This window comes from Triplophysa rosa, linkage group LG12 (genome assembly GCF_024868665.1).
Source record: "Triplophysa rosa linkage group LG12, Trosa_1v2, whole genome shotgun sequence".
NCBI classification, from domain to species: Eukaryota; Metazoa; Chordata; class Actinopteri; order Cypriniformes; family Nemacheilidae; genus Triplophysa; species Triplophysa rosa.
This window is the reverse complement of record NC_079901.1, coordinates 22,993,437-23,011,486: the sequence shown is the minus strand read 5'-3', so window position 1 is coordinate 23,011,486 and position 18,050 is coordinate 22,993,437. Positions and strand designations below refer to the sequence as shown.

Sequence of the window (18,050 nt, the reverse complement as noted above, 5' to 3'; positions counted from 1 at the left end):
TTCCTAGAAATGTCAATGTTTTATTTGACTTTGCTAACACGCGTCTGACTCCTAATTTAAAGATCAGTGTATTTAAATAAACATTTTCTTTTTAAATGGTTTGTGTGAGTACAAAAGTTACTATATCAATCTATTTAAGTCTTATATTTCATTTGATCCATAAATAAACATGCATTTCACAACCTTTAAGTGTCATTTAATTGTTTCTTAACAGAGAAAACATGAATGGAAAGTCAACAGGATGTTGGGTTTGTAAATTGATCATTGTCAGATGTCACTGATACATATGGAATGGCGACACTTCTCCTTTGAATGTCGCACTTGTAACTCCTTATAAATGTGATAAGAACTTCGGCTGAATGTAGAAAATTGTCCATTATAAGTTTTGGAGTTGATGTGCTTTTATGTGAGTGTGTCTTCACTCCTGATGAATTCTCCAACATCAGCCTGATGGAACACTACGATAGACATGGGATCAACTTTACGACACTCCTGTGTGGTCTTCGCTGCAACTCCAAAACCCTGAAATTGAGATTGAGATGTTAAGGGCACAAATAAATGTCAAACATTTCAAACAAAAACAGTTTTAAAAGAAATGTCTACATTTTTCTCTCTTAGAGTCAGTCATTCTAGTTCTACATCCTTCATTGTACCAACTGAAGAATGAAGACGGTAAAATGTACTTAAACGTTGATTCCGCTTTAGATGACAACAGTTTTCTACCCTGAGCATTTTTAAACACTGATCTCTTACCAGCGGTACATCTGCCATGGAATACACCACCACTCCCTGATACTGCGCTGTGTTTTCTGTGATTCTTCCCAGGCCGGACTTTAAAACGTGATTGCCATACAGGAACGACTGCTCCGCCCCAGGCTTCACCCAAACCTTAAACTGCAATATCATACACAGGGCGCATTGTATTTTTAATAGTAATCAATGGATCAGTGAAATTTGCTATGCATATTATTAAATGTTAATATTTGAAGACAGACTGATTGTTTACCTTGGCATAGGGTGCAAGAAAATCGAGAGCTGTGATGTGCAGACGGAACTTCTGTGTCTTTGTGAACTTTCCAAAACATGTACCAACTGACACAAGTTTATTTCTGGCAATGTTTGTTGCCAACTTCAGCATTTTCTCACTAGAATGAAGAATGTGACGATATAAAAATCATTATGCATATTTTTTAATTGAAATTAGGGCTGTCACGATTATGAAATTTGATTGACGATTAATTGTCTAATAAATCATTGCGATTATGGCGATTAATTGTCTGTTTTAGGGCTTTGGCGATTATGACGATTAATTGTCTGTTTTTGAGCTTTGACATTTAATTCTCATTCATTTTTGATTCAGCGATTGAAACGACCATATTGTTCTGAATACAAGACTATGTTTTTTTCTTGGAAATACATCAGAAAAAATTGGGTCATCATATATTTAAGGTTTAGGCTTTTACCTGTCAATAATACAACCGCCAAATACTTGTAAATGAAGTAAATTGATCAGGTGTGAATTGAAGCCACCATTAAAATTTGATTTCAAATTTTTTCTCACTTGCAAGACTACAGTAAAATTTTACTTGTGTGTTAATGAAATTTTGGTAGACTGGTTTTCACACTGAGATTTGCTTAAATAATATTAAATTGTACTGCAGGTAATTTGTATATGTTTTAGTTTTTTTTTAAGTGATTGTGTTGTGGTGGTACATTTTACAAGTATTACCATGCTTTAGTAACAATATATACACTAAAATATGCAATATGCAGATGCACTACAGCTCCCCCTAGTGTCTTCTATAGAGATGTGCGATAATTGCGATGATCCGAAATCATCGCGATGAGGTCAAACAATCGCGATGAGACGATTATTTAATAATCGTGACAGCCCTAATTGAAATCAACATTATATTAAACCATTAAAGAATGTACATTTAGAAGTTGACTAAATCATTGTCACCTAGTGGAATAATATATGCAGAATGTTTTTACCTCATATAATATACTCGATCATTATGAAGTCTGAAACAATAAGTCCCATCAGGCCGATCAACAAGAAGTTTGATATTCTCTCCAATGCTAGAAACACAACAAACATATACAATTAACATGTTCATCGTGCCCAAAAGAGTGGAATGCCACTGACTTTGTGTCATAAAATCCAAATACTTTATCATTATCCTTAAAAGCATTGTATAAATAAAACAATGTTGTAAATAACAATACCAGGAAATCACATAACAAACGAATTACATAATACATAAGGAAAAATAAACTGTAAGTATCATAAACAATATCAAATACAGCAAACTACACATCAAATACATTACAAAACAATAGTAATTCAAATGGATTAAGTCCCAATAATACAGAATCCAAACAATTAATACATATCCATTATGTGTCATAAACAACTATAATACAACATAACGTTGTATACATAACAATGTAACGTTGTATCAGATCAGATCAGATCAGAATACTTAGCTCATTTACACTTGATGACAAACTTCTAATACACGATATAAAAGGTACTGCTCACAACACGCTACTTACTATTTAGAGAGTTTTTCAAACATCGTTTTGGTTTCTTCTTCCGTTAAAGGACGCATGATTAATCGTATTTTAAAATATTTTAATTCTGTAGAGCTACGAATATCGCAGCACTCGCACTCCGCACACGTGTGAACTGTGCAGCCCGTCGCGCAGCTCTGACGTCACTTCTTTAAATAAAGTTTATTGACGCGTTTCGAATCAACAACGCTTGACTTTCGATCATGGCTGCCGTAGACGTGGAAGATGAGAGTATCCTGGCGTCAATCTTCAAAGACAGCTTTCCAGAGAACTGGAGGGAGAATCCAGACTTCGCGGCGTATTTGTCGGAGTTGAGCTCGTACGGCGTGGAGACATTAAACCGCGAACCCGAGCGTCTTTCTGAGGAGAGAGCTCAGATTCTCCAGCAGACCCGTGAACTGGCCTTCAGAAACTACAAGACCTTCATCAGGACCGCAGACTGCACACAGCAGATCTACGCTGACTTCAGCAAAGTGGAGAACAGCGTCTCGAAACTATTGAACAAACTACCCAGCTTTGGAGAGAAATGCAGGTATGTGTCTGATATGAGGAGATCGGTTTTCCTCATTTCATTAACTTCTAAGGTCACGTCGTTGACAGGTGTACAAGGAGTGAAAATCCTGCAGTGTGACAGTTTATCAACATAAAATACTCCCTATACAGTTTAGACGGGATATATACAATATGCACAATTTATAAAGTGATATTATATACAAAAAGGAAATAAAAATGCATAGGATATTGTACTTTAAAACACTTTACAGACGTAAGAATTATAACGAAATAGTTGAATTATTTCGCAATAAAATTAGCAGAGAGAAGAAATATATACATAAATATGTGATACTGTATTGGAGGTTCATTACAAATACTATTTTGATGCTGTTTAATATCAAAACCATTACAAAATGTAGTGTGTTTTGGACCGTATTTCAATAGATTTTATGGTGCTCCGTTGGTTCGCATTAGTTTCCATTAAACCAATCCAATCCCATTATAACTTCATTAGAATTCCTCGTGGTTTCTATTGTTTCCTTTAGTAAGACTTGTAAACAAGAGTCCCGCGAAAAGAAATGAACTCAGATTACACGTGTCAACATACTTCTATTCGTAGGGATGTAACGATTCACTATTCTGATCTCACGATGCGATTTATTCACGATTTATTCACGATTTACTCACGATTTATTTTTACAAAATGAAACAAATTAGAAATGAACAACTATCCTTGCATTATACCTTAAATGCTTCACGTTTCTTTGTATAATAACCAGAGGTGGGTAGTAACGCGGTACATTTACTTCGTTACATTTACTTGAGTAACATTTTGGAAAATATGTACTTTTTAAGTAAAATTAAAAGTGTGTACTTTTACTCTTACTTGAGTAAATTTCTAATAGAAAATCTGTACTTTTACTTCATTACATAACTTACATTGCGTGACGTTCCTTCGTTCCTTCATTTTAAAATATGCTTTTTAAAACGCGTTGTTTATTTCAAGGTTGTCGTCTCTTTTACGGGCATTCCCGAGTTATCGATTCTTTTGAGTCGATTCTTTTGAAAGCATTAATTGAACAATGGGCAAAACCATATGAATAGGCTAATGAATCAGTTCAAATGATTTGTTCAGTTCGCAGCACGATCTGAATCATCTGAAGCAGGATTACTCACTGTCTCCTCGTAGCGCGAAATTTAAGAACACGCAGAACACAAAGAGCGTTGGATGAAGTGGATATTAATCTATATCTATACAATCAAAACTGCAAATGTGTCATATTGTTTGCCAGCAATGATAAATGCCCGCAATATGCACACTTCCGCGAGACCTGTTCGTCAGACACAGCAACATGCGCGTTACCTGTCAGACACAGAGACGTGGGCTTGCAGAAATATACATTTGAAGAACAGAAGGAAGAAAACATGTTGATGGGCGTGTGGTTCACTGTTTACTGTTTGTTTACAAGTAAGAGCGTTTCACAACACACACGTGACACAACACGAGAAAACATGAGCTTTGTTCAAAAATGTTCAAAAATGTTCTAGATCATCTTAGGAAATGCTCTGAGTTTAGTTCATGCTTTAGTTTGACATGGTCTATTATTCTAAATAAGTTGTGTAAACTACAGTGACATCAGGACTAGATGAAATTTACAGAAATGCTTGTCTCTTCTGTGTTTGTCTATTCTTTAGTCTCTCTAGAATATTGCAAAGATATCTGCTTGTGATAATTATTACATTTTAATCAATATTTTTATTAAAATATTGGCGTTAATATTAATTTTATGTAGTAGGCCTATATAATCAGATACAAAGTAACTAAGTAACTAGCTACTTGAGTAGTTTTTTCATTGCATACTTTTTTACTTTTACTCAAGTAATTTTTAAACTAGTGACTTTTACTTTTACTTGAGTAACAATTTCTCAAGTTACTTGTACTTTTACTTGAGTAAAGATTCTGGCTACTCTACCCACCTCTGATAATAACATTGTTTTATTTCAAATAACAAAACTAAACTGCAATTTTATAACAAATTAATAATAGAAAAGGTCTCTTTAATATAAACAAACTAATACTGTCTGTGCTTTTCTTGGATTTTTGCATTTAAGAAATATCAGCATGTCCACGTTTAGGTTTGCAGTGAAAATAGCGGCCCCTGCTGTTCAAAAAATGTATTGCGATTCAGTTCACACTCAACCGATTTGAATCCTCACACATTATAATCGATTTTCAACCGGCTCATGGTGAATCGTTACTTCCCTAAGTATTCGTATTAGAACTGCTGTGTGAGATTGTTTTGTGTGCTTTCAGGGGTTTCATGAAAGCAGCGGAGGAGATCAGCGTTAGCAGACGCATGAACAGTCTCACACTGAATCGACACACTGAGATTCTGGAGATCCTGGAGATCCCTCAGCTGATGGACACGTGCGTTCGGAACGGATATTATGAAGAGGCTCTGGAGCTGGCAGCTTACGTCAAGAGACTGGAGAAGAAACACTCATCACTGCCTGTCATTCAGGTACGTCAGATAACTGGGATATTTGTAGTAAAATGAAAAGTAATCAAACTGCCAAAAACATGGTTACTACACTTTTACTATTATAGAACCATGGTTCATTTTTGTCAAAGATTTTTCAAATTTTTATGTTCGTTCCCTTTTAGGGAATCGTGCAAGAGGTTCGACTCTCTGCTCAACTTATGCTGAACCAACTCCTCCAGCAACTGCGCAGCAATTCGCAGCTCCCAGTGTGTCTGCGTGTGATTGGCTATCTGCGCAGAATGGATGTCTTCACCGAAGCCGAGCTGCGTGTCAAGTTCCTTCAAGCCCGCGGGAGCTGGCTGCGTTCCATCCTCGCCGCCATCCCAGACGACGACCCTTATTTCCACATCACCAAGACCATCGAAACCTGCCGCGTGCATCTCTTTGACATCATCACCCAGTATCGCGCCATCTTCTCCGACGAGGATCCGTTGACCACGCCCGGAGGTCAGATGTTGAACGAGAGCGCCATCTTTCACGGCTGGGTGGTCCAACAGGCGGCGCAGTTCTTGGAGACTTTAGACCGAGATCTCCAGCGTGGGGTGGGCAGTCGCTTGGACTCTCTTCTCGGTCAGTGCATGTATTTTGGCCTTTCCTTTAGCCGGGTGGGGGCGGATTTCCGCGGCCAGCTCGCTCCCATATTTCAGCAGGTTGCCATGGATACGTTCCGCAAAGCTATTCAGGAGGCTCTGGACAGGTTCCAAGAGGATATGAACTTGTACACTCTGATTTCTTTCCCTTCAATACTTGGAAGCGCTATTCCACCGGTGGCTCCGAGCACCCAGCCGGGCACACTGCAGCCCCCCATGGCCCTGCTGGACTTCCCACCGCTGGCCTGCTTCCTCAATAACGTCCTCACGGCCTTTAATGACTTAAGACTGTGCTGTCCTATTGGACTCGCACAGGAAGTTAGCAGATGTGTTGAGGAAGCCCTTATCAAGGTACTCGTGTTTCAATGCGGTCTTGCTCATGTACATAATAAAAAAACTGAAGGTTGAAATTGAAGATAGAATCACAAACAATAGTGAACGTCCTTTCTTTGACAAAGTATAACCGTTTCTCTGGTTTTGACCTGAATAATTTTGTTCCCATCTACAGGTGACCAAGCTGATCCTGGTTTTCCACAGAGCCGAGGAATCAGCCTTCAGCAGTCGAGAGCGAGAGTTATTTGTACAGTTCTGTAGTACCTTTGCTGAAGATATGGTGCCTTTCCTGAACCGATGTCTACAGGTTCTCTTTCCTCCCGCTCAGCTCGCGCTTACACTAGGTATCCGTGACATTGACATTATTGTATTAAATTTCCAAAATGCAAGAACATTACAGTGTAGCTGTTTTGACTGTGGTCAGTTATATGTGATCCTTCTCATTTTAATTTTTCATTAAAATGTAGTATTTTAAATGTATTTCTTTTTGTCTGAGATCACCAAGCCTGCATATTTTTCTGCCCATCCTCTCTAAACACCTGTAGTATAAAGAAGCCTTTTCTCCAGTCAGTACATTTTTAAAGGGATAGTTCACCTATTTTTTTTTATCATTTATTTACCCTCATGTCATGTTGCCTTTGTGGACACTGATGCCTTAATTGTATCTGTATTCCAGGTGTCCCTCCAGCGCAGGTTTATAAGTACGGCAGTATCGGCTGCATCAATGTGAACGCGGTTCTGGAACCACTGGAGTTTGTTCTGCCAGAGAAGGAGCCCGTGACATCTGTTTTGGATCTCTGCACTGACTTAAACAGCCTGTCTAATCTTCCATCAGTCAAACCTGAAGAAAGGTTTACAGAAGAGCCTGTTCCTTCTGAACAACAGAAGCATGCAGAAGAGCCTGCATTAACGCCAGATGCTCATCTTTCTCAAAAAGAGGACATTTCAGTAGAAGAATCTGACACTACTTTACATGCTCAAGACTTTACGGAGGATTTATCCACAAAAGACATAAATGTTGAGGAATAAAAATATGACGTGTTTTTATTTGTGTTTCTTAAATGTATCTCTGGTTCTTGTGCAGTTTTGATAATAATAACAACCATCTAGACAAGCTTAACCCAGAGCTTTTTTTTATCTTTATCCGCCAATTTATTTGGTGAAGATGAAAGCTACGTAATTGAATATGATTATTATTTAACTTGTGGAAAAATATAAATTGAATCATGGGGTGCATGCATGTTTTCTGTGGGTCACTGAAATAACCCCAATAAGTGTTTGGGCACTGAAGCCACCTTTACTATACAGATGTCAATGCATTAGATACAGTAAGAACAGATAAAGGTATATATTTTGCAAATCCATGGCACAGCATACTTCTAAGCAAAACTACTTTTAACCATAAAACAATAATAGACTGTTTAAAAATAATGACCAAATGTTGACATTCTGGTTGCCAAATGTTAATTCTTAAAGGGATAGTTCACCCAAAAATGACAATTCTGTCATCATTTAGGCAAGGCAAGTTGTTTCAAACCTGTATAAATGTCTTTGTTTGGTTGAACACAGAGGAATATATTTGATACAATGTTAGCAACTGAGATGTCTGGGAAACCATTGACTACCATAGTTTTTTTAAATAATTTTTTTGTTAGAAAACAAACCATTCTGGGGCACCTTTGACAACCGTTTTAATAGTAGTCAATGTTGACCCAGAAATCTCAGTTGAGAACATTCTTACAAATACATTTATACAGGTTTGGAACAACTTGAGGTTGAGAAACTCATGACATTTTTGGGTGGACTATCCCTTTAGATAATGTAATGAACTATACCTGTTTTACCTGCTCTGACTTCAGCGTTAAAAATCAGATGGTTATAGGTACATGCAAAACGTTGCACAAAAAGTAAAATTCGTTTTGAGAAGGTCGCTACTTTGTTATCTAACACAATGTCATTTGTACATTTCTGATTGTGGCAATTGTCTAGGTCTACTCTGTCTGTAATTTGACCTTTCTGCATTGACGTTCATGTCTGTTCTATGCTTTTTGTTTTTTTCATTATCTGACTTTTGCCCGGCTGTTTTGGGAGAAGAAATATAACAAAGGTTTGTTTAAATGTCATTAAATATCAGACTCCGTTTTCCAATCGCATGATATGCATTAGCATGAACCAAAGGTTTTCAGATTTTAACAAAAACAAACCGACATAGAAACAGACCAGTTGCATGGTTTGCATAAATATAACTTTTAAGCAGATTACCACGTTAAAGGCATATTACATGTCAGATGCATTACTTACCACAAAAATATAATACTCTTTGCATATCTCAAATTCAACTAGTATGTGTGTAGAATACAGAAAACCTATACGAATATATTAGTCAAGATTATTTTACATAAAGTAAAATAACGGCAAAGTTAAGCACACTGGCAAGGTTTAAAGGTAAATACACCATTTTAATGAAGAATATCGTCGGAAGCTTCTAAAGTCCGTTTTTCCACAATGACAGAGTAGTGCGAGCACATTCACTTTTTAACAAATTTTTTGCGTGCCGCATTAGGATTTATCCGTCGTTTGCCTCCTCCGGTCTGGCCCTCCCGCAGGTGTAAGCTGGCCGACCTGCTGTAGACATCATGCTCGGAGAACGGAGAGTTGCCAGCAATATAATCCGGGTCAAGCACATCAGTCTTCTGGCGAGCTTTCTTAGAAACCCTCTGCTGCGGGAACCGCTGGTCTTCCACCAGATGAGGGTTAGATGCGTGTTTTCCTCCTTGTGGCAGAGGTAGAGAGTACTGCGGAAGAGAAGATGCTTTCTTGATGCAAAGGATGTTCCAAAATCTAGGCAACTTTATTGTGCAGCTAACTAAGATCCTTCGTTCTTTTCTTAGTGGCCTTCAGGATGTTTCCTTAGAAGGCATCTCGGTATGGTTTGGACAGAACTGATGTGAGGATGAATGTACTCACCCTCTTTCCTTTTGGATTCAACACTTTAGGGTTCCTGGAAAAATGCATCTGCGTGGAACCATCTTCATTAATGGCGACGGCGATCTTCTTCAATGTGTTGTTCCCACAATGTGGACAGAAAGTCTTGTTCATGTTTGTTGTCGTCCTGAAGTAATCGACACCACAATGTAAATAAGAAAATAAATGAATATAAACACTAATAGCAATACCATTTTTAACTACTCGCAAACGCCCTTACCAGGAGACTAAACTAAAATGATTTTGCTGAGTAAATTCAGTACTCACTTTAAGCAGGCGAAACAGTGCAGAATGTAGCTCCTGGTGTGTTTGATGAGCATCCCGTTCACCGAAAGCACATGCAGTCCAATCTGAATCAATACGTTCTGCCAGGAAAACAGGAAGAAGTTTCATGATTTTCTCTTATTCAAAGTCTTACTTACGCACGATCTGTGTACATTCTTCTAATGACACTGTTTTCATAATATTTAATGAAGCATAACAGCTTTCTGACGAGAAGTACCTGCATGGCGAAATCTGTGGTCACACAACCCACTTTGACATCTGCTGAGGGTCCACAGTCACCGGCCTGCATCTGTACTTGTTTAATGTTGCCAGGAGTAATCCAGTCCCCACCATCGTCATCTTTGCCCTCTTCATCACTTTGTTCTCCCTCTTCCTCATGTTCACCTCCATCAATGCCATCGTGGTCTTCAGACTCAGTCACATGACTGTCAGCTGACAGATCAAAAGAGTGCAGCTTCTTTGTGACATCTCCAAAACCGTCTTTCACCGTGACCTTGTCTGCCGCCTACAGAGAAAGAACAGTTAGCAACACAACCGCCTTTATTCTGTCAGCCGTGTGAATGTATCTGTCTTCTCACCAGTAACTCCAGCAGGTCAGTCTCAATGCTGGGCAGAGGGTTCCTCCAGAACTGAAAGGTGTTGAACTCTGAACTGTCTGTGTCTCGTGGTTCATTCGCTGTAGGTGAATTTTTGACAACAGCGCCCTGTTTACCTGTTGACTTTTGTTTCAGATTAAAAATAAAGCATTAAATATTTAGTCATTGCTTAATATCAACTGAACATTTAAGTCCTGAATGTTCCTTTAACGTCATTTGAATGTAATCTGAAGGTTCTCGTTTTACTTTTGATGGATAGTGGAAACCAGCAATATCAGCAGGAGTCTCTGGATGCCTTTTTGTGCTGCATATTTGAACCTGAAATCCAAACAGAAAATGTCTAAACAAAGAACATAAATCTTTTTTATTCACGATCAACCTGAATGATTCAAACATTTGTACCTTTTTCTCAGGCTCTTTTTTCAAATGGTCAGTACCCACATTTTCAGTTTCCAGTTGATAAGTCAGGGCTAAGACTTTGATGTCCGTGGCTGACAGACTGGGGTAATCTCCTGTCTTTTTAGCAAATTCTGTGACTGTAATTTAATAAGATCAAAGTTAAGACTTACAACAATGCACTGAAAACAGTCCTTCAGCATGTAAACAAAGGCATTTATTATTAACAGTAGTTTTCGAAGTTGGTTTTACCAAGTCGTATGTACTCTGGTAAAGGTTCTTTAAAATTCAGTTTGTATGGAAGGAAGGCCAAGTTCCTTTTAGTTTGTTTGTCCCGAATTTCTTCAACAACAGCTTTCAAGGTGTAGATGTTCTTTCCAATTTCCTAAAACAAGACATGTAACAACAGATAATTTTCCACATTTTATCAGATATGCAAAATAAATGCCATTATGCCACACTTATATTATAACTACAAATAATATATATATAAAATGATGCCATCACCATGATACCATATTTAAAAACCATGCTAGCACAATAAAACTTTGCTAACTTGTGCTACCAATAGCCACGTCTTACGTCATATTTATATAACATACACAACAATATAATTTTATTACAGTACATCAAACTACTATATAGTTACTATAGAGAATGTGAAGCTGACGTCACTGACTGTGTTGCATGTTGCGCCGCCATCTTGGGAGGATCATACTCCACTGCTGTTATTGTTTTGATATGTACCGTTACTTGTTTTGTTTGATATATTGAGAAATCGAAAGCTAAAGAACCAGGGGCGGAATTCAACATTCTTAAGAAAAAATTCTGCTTAACTGCCATATTTTTTCTTAAATTCGAATTTAAGAGAAAAGTTAGGAATATTTTGTATTCCCGAAAACAGACCGTTCCTACATTTATTTCTCAAGATTGATTGACAAAGCATATGTCATTTAATTCTTATGAAAAAAATGAATACGCTCTTAAGAAAATATTTGAAAACTTTTAAGAAGAGACATTCTTTCGAACTTCCTATAATTTATCTTAATTAATATCTTATATTTTCTCTTAAGAACAGTTTCGTGAATCCGGCCCCTGGACTCTACATAGTGCTATGACAGTTTTTAAAACAGCATGAGCGACCTACCATAGTTATATTTCCTTATCAAACAAGAAAACCAAAACACTGCATTGTGCGCACTTGCAGCGATCCTCCCAAGATGGCGTAACGTGGCTTCACATTCTCTATCTGAAGTCACTGCCCGTGTGCCAGAAAATGTATCCTCGCGCAGCGGTCATGAACTCGTCAAATAACGCACCATGCCACCAACAATAACTCACGTGCAGAGGAGCTATAACGAGGAAAGCGCCAGCATCTGCCACAACATGCTCCACCATAGCAGCCGCCATCTTGATCGAGCTGCCAATCGCGTCAGTCTCGCGAGAAGCCGCACTCGTCCCGTGAGCGTGACGTCGTTTGTTGACGTTCTGGTTGTGGGGAAAGATGGCGGCGCGCTGGAGCAGTGAGAATGTGGTGGTGGAGTTTAGAGATGCACAGGTAACTGCTAACTGCACCTGTAAACGTGCATCACATGCATTTAAAAGTTTAGATTTGTGGTCAGCGTTAGAGCAGTGAACGTGCAAGATTGTCCTGCGAGAAATTGCATTGAAACTTTGATGTAATGACTTTGTTTAATATTGTGTGGTGGCTTGACTGTGGTAGTCACAGTTACTATAGTTAATAATGTGACAGCACAACTGTGGTAACTCTGTATTAGTTAACATCGCTATCGTGAAAATGTATACTACAATATTCTGTAATAGTAAATTGATCAACTGTATAGTAGTGAAGTTAAGTAACACTATATGTAGTAATACTAAAGCATACTACAGTTTTTATTTGGGATATTAATGAATATAAATTTGCGGTGAACAGCAACTGTAGTACGCAGAGACTTTGTTTGCTAATTTGCTATTTTACATTTTTGAAAGGGTATAATTTGATTTTATAACAAGTACAATGGGTGGGGGGGCTCTGCTGAGGATTTTGGAAAACTTTGTTGCATTTTAAACTCTTTTTTTTTTTTAAACATGTACAAACATTTGCGGCACCATATGAAAATCTAACATGTAATACAATGAACGTGGAAAAATATATTAGAAAACATGTGGTCATTCATGTTTTAAATGAACATTTTGTTTTTTCAGGCTACTGCCATGTCAGTGGACTGTCTCGGCATGCACGCCGTTCTCTCTGGGTGTGTACAGCTTGAACTAAAGTCACATCAGCATGTCAACATTCCCTAACATCTGTGTTATTAAAAGCACACCCTTCCAAACATATTCCCAGTGATTGTGTAGCTGCATCTGTTCTTCATTTATTGTTGCTTTCAGTTTGTTATTATTCAATTGTTCAAAAGTTAATGGTCACTTGCTCATTCTTTTTTTTTTAAATATCCTTATTTTAGAATAATAGTAAACTCATCAAAACTACAAAATAATACAAATGGAACTGTGGAAATTCTGATGTGACTTAAATACGAAACATATTAAAACTGCGTTTGTTTGTACTGCCTCTCAAGCTCTCTTTCCATTGTGTCACACTTTATTTATTTATTTGCATTTTTATTTTCTTGTCAATATTGTTTATAGGAGACGATTTTTATATGTTGTCAATCTGGAGACGCCGTCTGAAGCTCCACGCAAAATCAGCCGCCAGAGCAAATGGGATGTTGGGACGGTCCAGTGGAATCCACACAGAACCGAGGCGCATTTATTTGCTGCATCTGTATGAAAGCATTACAAATATCAATTGATTCAAGACAGCGTAAATTCATAAATCGTGTATGTCATGTCGGTTTTTCTCTTTACATAGAGTAACCAGCGTGTCGATCTGTATGCATGGCGTAATGGATTTGGCGAGCCACACACGTCTTTGCAAGGCCACACACGTGTTATAAGGTGACGCGCGTGACCTTAAGAAACTTCTAGAGCTACCCTACTATGAACTTTGACCTCAATGTCAATATAATGCAGCATATTGTATTGTTTTTTATGTTAAAATGTTAAATCGTTTCAGTTGCATTGCTACAGGTTTTGTTACAGAAGTGTTTCTGGTGTTTCAGTGATTTGGACTGGTCCTGGTTTGATCCAGAATTGCTTGTCACTAGTTCTGTGGACACATACATTTACATATGGGACACAAGGTACGGGCACAAAAACAACGTGTGCTAAACAGTCAAAGAAGCAGTTTGTAGAACATCTCATATGTTACACATTTTCTCGTTTTTTGGTTCCAGGGACACACGGAAACCGACTGCGGCGTTGTCTGCTGTGGGTGAGTGTAAACATGCTGCAACCTGACTTAACTGTATTTACAATAAACAGCCTGTCCATTTTTATATTCGTGCTCATTTATTCTCTTGCACTTATCAGCCGGAGCCTCTCAGGTTAAATGGAACAAACGGAATCACTACTGTTTGGCCTCCAGTCATGATGGAGATGTCAGAATCTGGGATAAGAGGGTGATTATGTCATTCTGCTTCATTTTAAAGCCACAACAAACAACAAACTGGTTATTTTTACTGGGATTAAGGTGTTATTATATTGTTTTTGTTTCAGAAACCCAACACTGCAGTAGAGTATGTAGCAGCCCACCTATCAAAGATCCATGGTTTGGATTGGCACCCCGATAATGAATACATCCTGGCCACTTCTAGCCAAGACAACTCTGTTCGGGTGATTCTAACTCTGATTATTCATCAAATTGCTCACATTTGATTATTTAACTAATACCCGCTCCGTGCTGATCTACCCCAAAAGTTTTGGGATTACAGACAACCTCGGAAGTACCTCGATATCTTGCCGTGTCAGGTGCCTGTTTGGAAGGCCAGATACACGGTACGCTTCTTTCAAAATAATCTGAATCGTTTTCCATATTTGAAATATAAACGTGACTCTTGTAAAGTACGTATTGCCTTCTCTTCCTTGATCAGCCCTTCTCTAATGGGCTGGTTACAGTGATGGTTCCTCAGCTCCGCCGAGAGAACAGTCTTCTCCTGTGGAGCACGCTGGAGCTCAACAGCCCCGTTCACGCTTTTGTGGGACATGATGACGTCGTGCTGGAGTTTCAGTGGAGACCGCAGAAGGAAGGTGAGCGCGAGAGACACAACCAGGGAGAATTCTGGGAATTGTTTTGTTTGTTAAGTAAACAAAAGTCCAAACCTATATTTGAAGAGTTTGGTTCCAAAATGAGATAAAACATTATGTTTTTTATTGTGCATTCCAATGAATATCAATCAAACTGCAGTTGGTTTGTTTTGATTTAAGCCATCGTAGCTCCAAAATACAGCTAACTAACACAAATAAAACGCAATAAAAACATAATAAAAAACATGATTTTTTTTCATTTACTTTTCTAGTAACTGTTTGTCATCTTATTGTGTTACGTTAGATGACAATGCTTGTCCAGTTGTTTACTTTTCTGTTGAATATCCTGTGCTTTTCCGGTTCAGAAATACCTCATTGCAGAGATAAAATGGCTTGCAAATGCTGTTTTTGACTACAAAAGTGCATACTGTGGAACAGTGACGGTGTCACTGTAATACTTTGATATACTGTACATCATGATACTAAATGTTCATATTTATGTGTACTGAAATTCACATGGTACTGGAAGGAACGTCAAAGAATACAATGGTAGTATCACTGCATGTTTCCAAAAATTGTCATTATTTTGCTTCCTTGTGTATGTCACTTACTTAATTAGTAAATCCAGAGTACAGTCATTTTAGAATCTCCGCTTGCATTTTAGGTTCCAAAGACTGCCAGCTGGTCACATGGTCCAGAGATCAGAGCCTGAGGATATGGAGAGTAGACCCTCAACTCCAAAAGGTAAAACTCCTGAATATAAATTAAATGGACTCTGATTCAGTTTGGTGACTGTGTGTGTGTGTTTCACAGCTGTGTTGTGCGAATGACATCGTGGGTGAGTTGATGGAGGGCTTGACCCTCACTGCAGACACAGAGAAGACGCTGCGAGCGCAAGACTCTGAACCTCCACTCAGTCCTGGACTGACAGAGAATTCACAAGGTGAAAACAACTCTGTTAACTATGGAATCAGTACATTTCGATTACAGTATTTACTCTGACAGCAACAAGTAAAAATACATTCTTCATGAAAGAATTGTTTAGCCAAAAATGTCATTTCATGGGTGGTTTTGAACCAAAACACAGAGTTCGCCAAATTGTTGTTTTGGGTAATCGCCTCCTTATGCTTCCAAACGATGCAAAAGCATTATAAAGTAACTCCACATCACTCGTGCTGTATATTACAAGTGTGCTGAAGGCATTTGAATCAGCTTTTGGTAAAAAACAACTAAAATATTATTCATCATTTAATGAAAGTTTGTACCTGTGACATCAATTGAATGACGTAAGGGTGAGTAAATAATGACAAAGTTTTCATTTTTGCACTTTTGAACTAATCCTTTCAATTTATTGTACATGATTAATGTTGTTCATTCACAGATCAGTTTGAAGGCCCGGGGTCCGGCCTGACGTCAGGTGGTAGGAATGATGTTTCGGGTTTGCCTCAGACGCTCCAGCAGGAGTTTTCTCTGGTCAACCTGCAGATTCGCAACGTCAACGTGGAGGTGAGTCACTTGTGTTTGTTGAAAACCCAAAGCCAAATCGTCTTTAATCTTTTTTGCATAATTCAAAGAAATGAACCGTTTGAACAAGCAACATTTAGATTACAGCGTCATGACCTTAACCACCACACATACCCAGAATGCATTGTCATTGTTCTTATAGATGGATGCCGTTAACGGCAGTTGCTTCGTGTCAGCCGACTGTGGAGCCAACCGGGTCCGTCTCGTCGTGAAGTTTCCCGCCCAGTATCCCAACAACGCAGCTCCGTCTTTCCAGTTTGTCCCGCCAACAAACATCTCATCGTCCATGAAGAGCAAAATACAGAAGGTTGAAACAATAACAGAGCTTCATAGGTGAAACTCACCGTGAAAAATATCATTTACAGGCAGCGTTTTGTCTCTCGCAGATCTTGACTGATACATCGCTTCAGAAGGTGAAGAGAAACCAGAACTGTTTGGAGCCGTGTGTTAGACAGCTGGTGTCTTGTTTGGAGTCAGATATGGTGAGTGAACTTGAGCATCACTATGATTATTCCTCCTTTGGGCAGGAGATTTGAAACAATCCCAAACTCTGTTGTAAAGAAATCCAGTCCGCCGTATTTGTGCTGCAAACGTGAATGAGACCTGAATGACAATATCAATTTGGATTGAAGGAGAGACCTGAGCTATAGATAGAGATCTAGGATTCTACAATTTTCTAGCCACTGTTTGTTCTCCGTCTCTGTTTGAATGACCAGGAGGACGGTACAAACCCCTATGGGCTTACCAATCCGGTGACACCTGCCCTTCCCACTTTTCCCCGAGTGACCAACACATACGGCTCGTACCAGGACGCCAACATCCCGTTTCCTCGCACCTCAGGGGCTCGCTTCTGCGGGACAGGTTAACTGAGATGATACCTTGCGTCCTTATCATTTTATTTTTTAAACCTTACAGTTTAAAAAAAATAAAAATGGAGTCATCATTTATTTACCCTCATGCAGAAAACCTGTATCTGACTCTTTCTTCTGTGACACACAAAAGAAGATATTTTGAGAAATGGCCCAGTGGTTTTGTGTCCATATAATGGAAGTCAGTGGGGTCCAGCATATTTAAAAAGAATCGTCTTTTGACTTCTTCAGAAAAAGAATAAAGTCTTACAAGTTTGAAATGGCATGAGTGTGAATAAATAATGAAAGAAGTTTTATATTTTTGTGAACTTTCCCTTTAATAGTTTGTTAACATTTCTGCCCATTAGGTTCCTTGGTATATTTCACACGGCCCATGACTATGCATCGTACAGTCCCTACGACTGAACCCACTCCCAGGTGAACTTACAAATGCTGTTTAGCGAAAGTTTTTTATTTCAAAAGATGAAGGACAATTTGATATTTCCTGATAGTAAGCCTTTTTGCTCATTTAATCAAGAATGATTGGATTTGTGTTGAAAGACAGGTGTGTGTGTTCACAGGTCGCTGTCGGCTCTCTCCGCGTATCACAGCGGGGTGTTGACGCCCATGAAAATGCGAACAGAGTCTCAGTCCACGCTGAGGCTGTACAGCGGGAGTCCAACACGCACAGACAAAGATCAAGTCTCCATCTCATCCTTTTACTACAAA

The 18,050-nt window shown here is 38.6% G+C and overlaps 4 protein-coding genes across 4 annotated transcripts in view; 2 read left to right on the top strand and 2 right to left on the bottom strand.

Annotated features, from left to right (window-relative positions):
* Positions 1-190: 190 nt before the first annotated feature.
* nip7 (NIP7 nucleolar pre-rRNA processing protein) lies at positions 191-2,704 on the bottom strand. Its single transcript, XM_057348515.1, has 5 exons — positions 2,560-2,704; positions 1,996-2,082; positions 1,007-1,145; positions 754-894; positions 191-522 (listed from the first exon to the last, which is right to left on the bottom strand). The coding sequence occupies exons 1-5, from the start codon at positions 2,613-2,615 to the stop codon at positions 403-405; spliced, it is 543 nt and encodes a 180-aa protein (XP_057204498.1). The 5' UTR covers positions 2,616-2,704; the 3' UTR covers positions 191-402.
* Positions 2,705-2,772: 68 nt separating this feature from the next.
* Positions 2,773-8,651, top strand: cog8 (component of oligomeric golgi complex 8). The gene is made up of 5 exons (XM_057348033.1): positions 2,773-3,109; positions 5,387-5,594; positions 5,738-6,556; positions 6,714-6,882; positions 7,215-8,651. Exons 1-5 carry the CDS (start codon positions 2,781-2,783, stop codon positions 7,565-7,567), a joined length of 1,878 nt encoding a protein of 625 aa, XP_057204016.1. The 5' UTR covers positions 2,773-2,780; the 3' UTR covers positions 7,568-8,651.
* Positions 8,652-8,972: 321 nt separating this feature from the next.
* Positions 8,973-12,246, bottom strand: nob1 (NIN1 (RPN12) binding protein 1 homolog). The gene is made up of 9 exons (XM_057348034.1): positions 12,142-12,246; positions 11,053-11,185; positions 10,807-10,940; positions 10,651-10,722; positions 10,387-10,527; positions 10,026-10,313; positions 9,791-9,888; positions 9,506-9,650; positions 8,973-9,333 (listed from the first exon to the last, which is right to left on the bottom strand). Exons 1-9 carry the CDS (start codon positions 12,208-12,210, stop codon positions 9,067-9,069), a joined length of 1,347 nt encoding a protein of 448 aa, XP_057204017.1. The 5' UTR covers positions 12,211-12,246; the 3' UTR covers positions 8,973-9,066.
* Positions 12,247-12,278: 32 nt separating this feature from the next.
* Positions 12,279-18,050, top strand: part of wdr59 (WD repeat domain 59) — a 14,629-nt gene continuing 8,857 nt past the window's right edge. Inside the window, exons 1-18 of the mRNA XM_057348032.1 lie at positions 12,279-12,358; positions 13,009-13,058; positions 13,453-13,588; positions 13,676-13,761; positions 13,926-14,006; positions 14,100-14,137; positions 14,236-14,324; positions 14,422-14,538; positions 14,623-14,700; positions 14,796-14,952; positions 15,614-15,693; positions 15,763-15,892; positions 16,331-16,455; positions 16,616-16,780; positions 16,860-16,955; positions 17,190-17,334; positions 17,690-17,759; positions 17,903-18,050. The exon at positions 17,903-18,050 is cut by the window's right edge and continues 6 nt beyond it. Coding sequence (XP_057204015.1) covers positions 12,305-12,358; positions 13,009-13,058; positions 13,453-13,588; positions 13,676-13,761; positions 13,926-14,006; positions 14,100-14,137; positions 14,236-14,324; positions 14,422-14,538; positions 14,623-14,700; positions 14,796-14,952; positions 15,614-15,693; positions 15,763-15,892; positions 16,331-16,455; positions 16,616-16,780; positions 16,860-16,955; positions 17,190-17,334; positions 17,690-17,759; positions 17,903-18,050 — 1,845 coding nt within the window. The 5' untranslated portion in view covers positions 12,279-12,304. The remainder of the gene's footprint in view (positions 12,359-13,008; positions 13,059-13,452; positions 13,589-13,675; positions 13,762-13,925; positions 14,007-14,099; positions 14,138-14,235; positions 14,325-14,421; positions 14,539-14,622; positions 14,701-14,795; positions 14,953-15,613; positions 15,694-15,762; positions 15,893-16,330; positions 16,456-16,615; positions 16,781-16,859; positions 16,956-17,189; positions 17,335-17,689; positions 17,760-17,902) is intronic.

Coding starts and splice junctions, on each gene's coding strand:
- cog8 (XM_057348033.1), top strand. CDS start 2,781: ATGGCTGCCGTAGACGTGGAAGATGAGAGTATCCTGGCGTCAATCTTC. Junction 5,595..5,737: donor CATCACTGCCTGTCATTCAG/GTACGTCAGATA, acceptor GTTCCCTTTTAG/GGAATCGTGCAAGAGGTTCG. Junction 6,883..7,214: donor TCAGCTCGCGCTTACACTAG/GTATCCGTGACA, acceptor TCTGTATTCCAG/GTGTCCCTCCAGCGCAGGTT.
- nob1 (XM_057348034.1), bottom strand. CDS start 12,210: ATGGCGGCTGCTATGGTGGAGCATGTTGTGGCAGATGCTGGCGCTTTC. Junction 10,941..11,052: donor ACCAGAGTACATACGACTTG/GTAAAACCAACT, acceptor ATTAAATTACAG/TCACAGAATTTGCTAAAAAG. Junction 9,889..10,025: donor CCACAGATTTCGCCATGCAG/GTACTTCTCGTC, acceptor TTTTCCTGGCAG/AACGTATTGATTCAGATTGG.
- nip7 (XM_057348515.1), bottom strand. CDS start 2,615: ATGCGTCCTTTAACGGAAGAAGAAACCAAAACGATGTTTGAAAAACTC. Junction 1,146..1,995: donor GATCGAGTATATTATATGAG/GTAAAAACATTC, acceptor TCTTCATTCTAG/TGAGAAAATGCTGAAGTTGG. Junction 523..753: donor CCATGGCAGATGTACCGCTG/GTAAGAGATCAG, acceptor TCTCAATTTCAG/GGTTTTGGAGTTGCAGCGAA.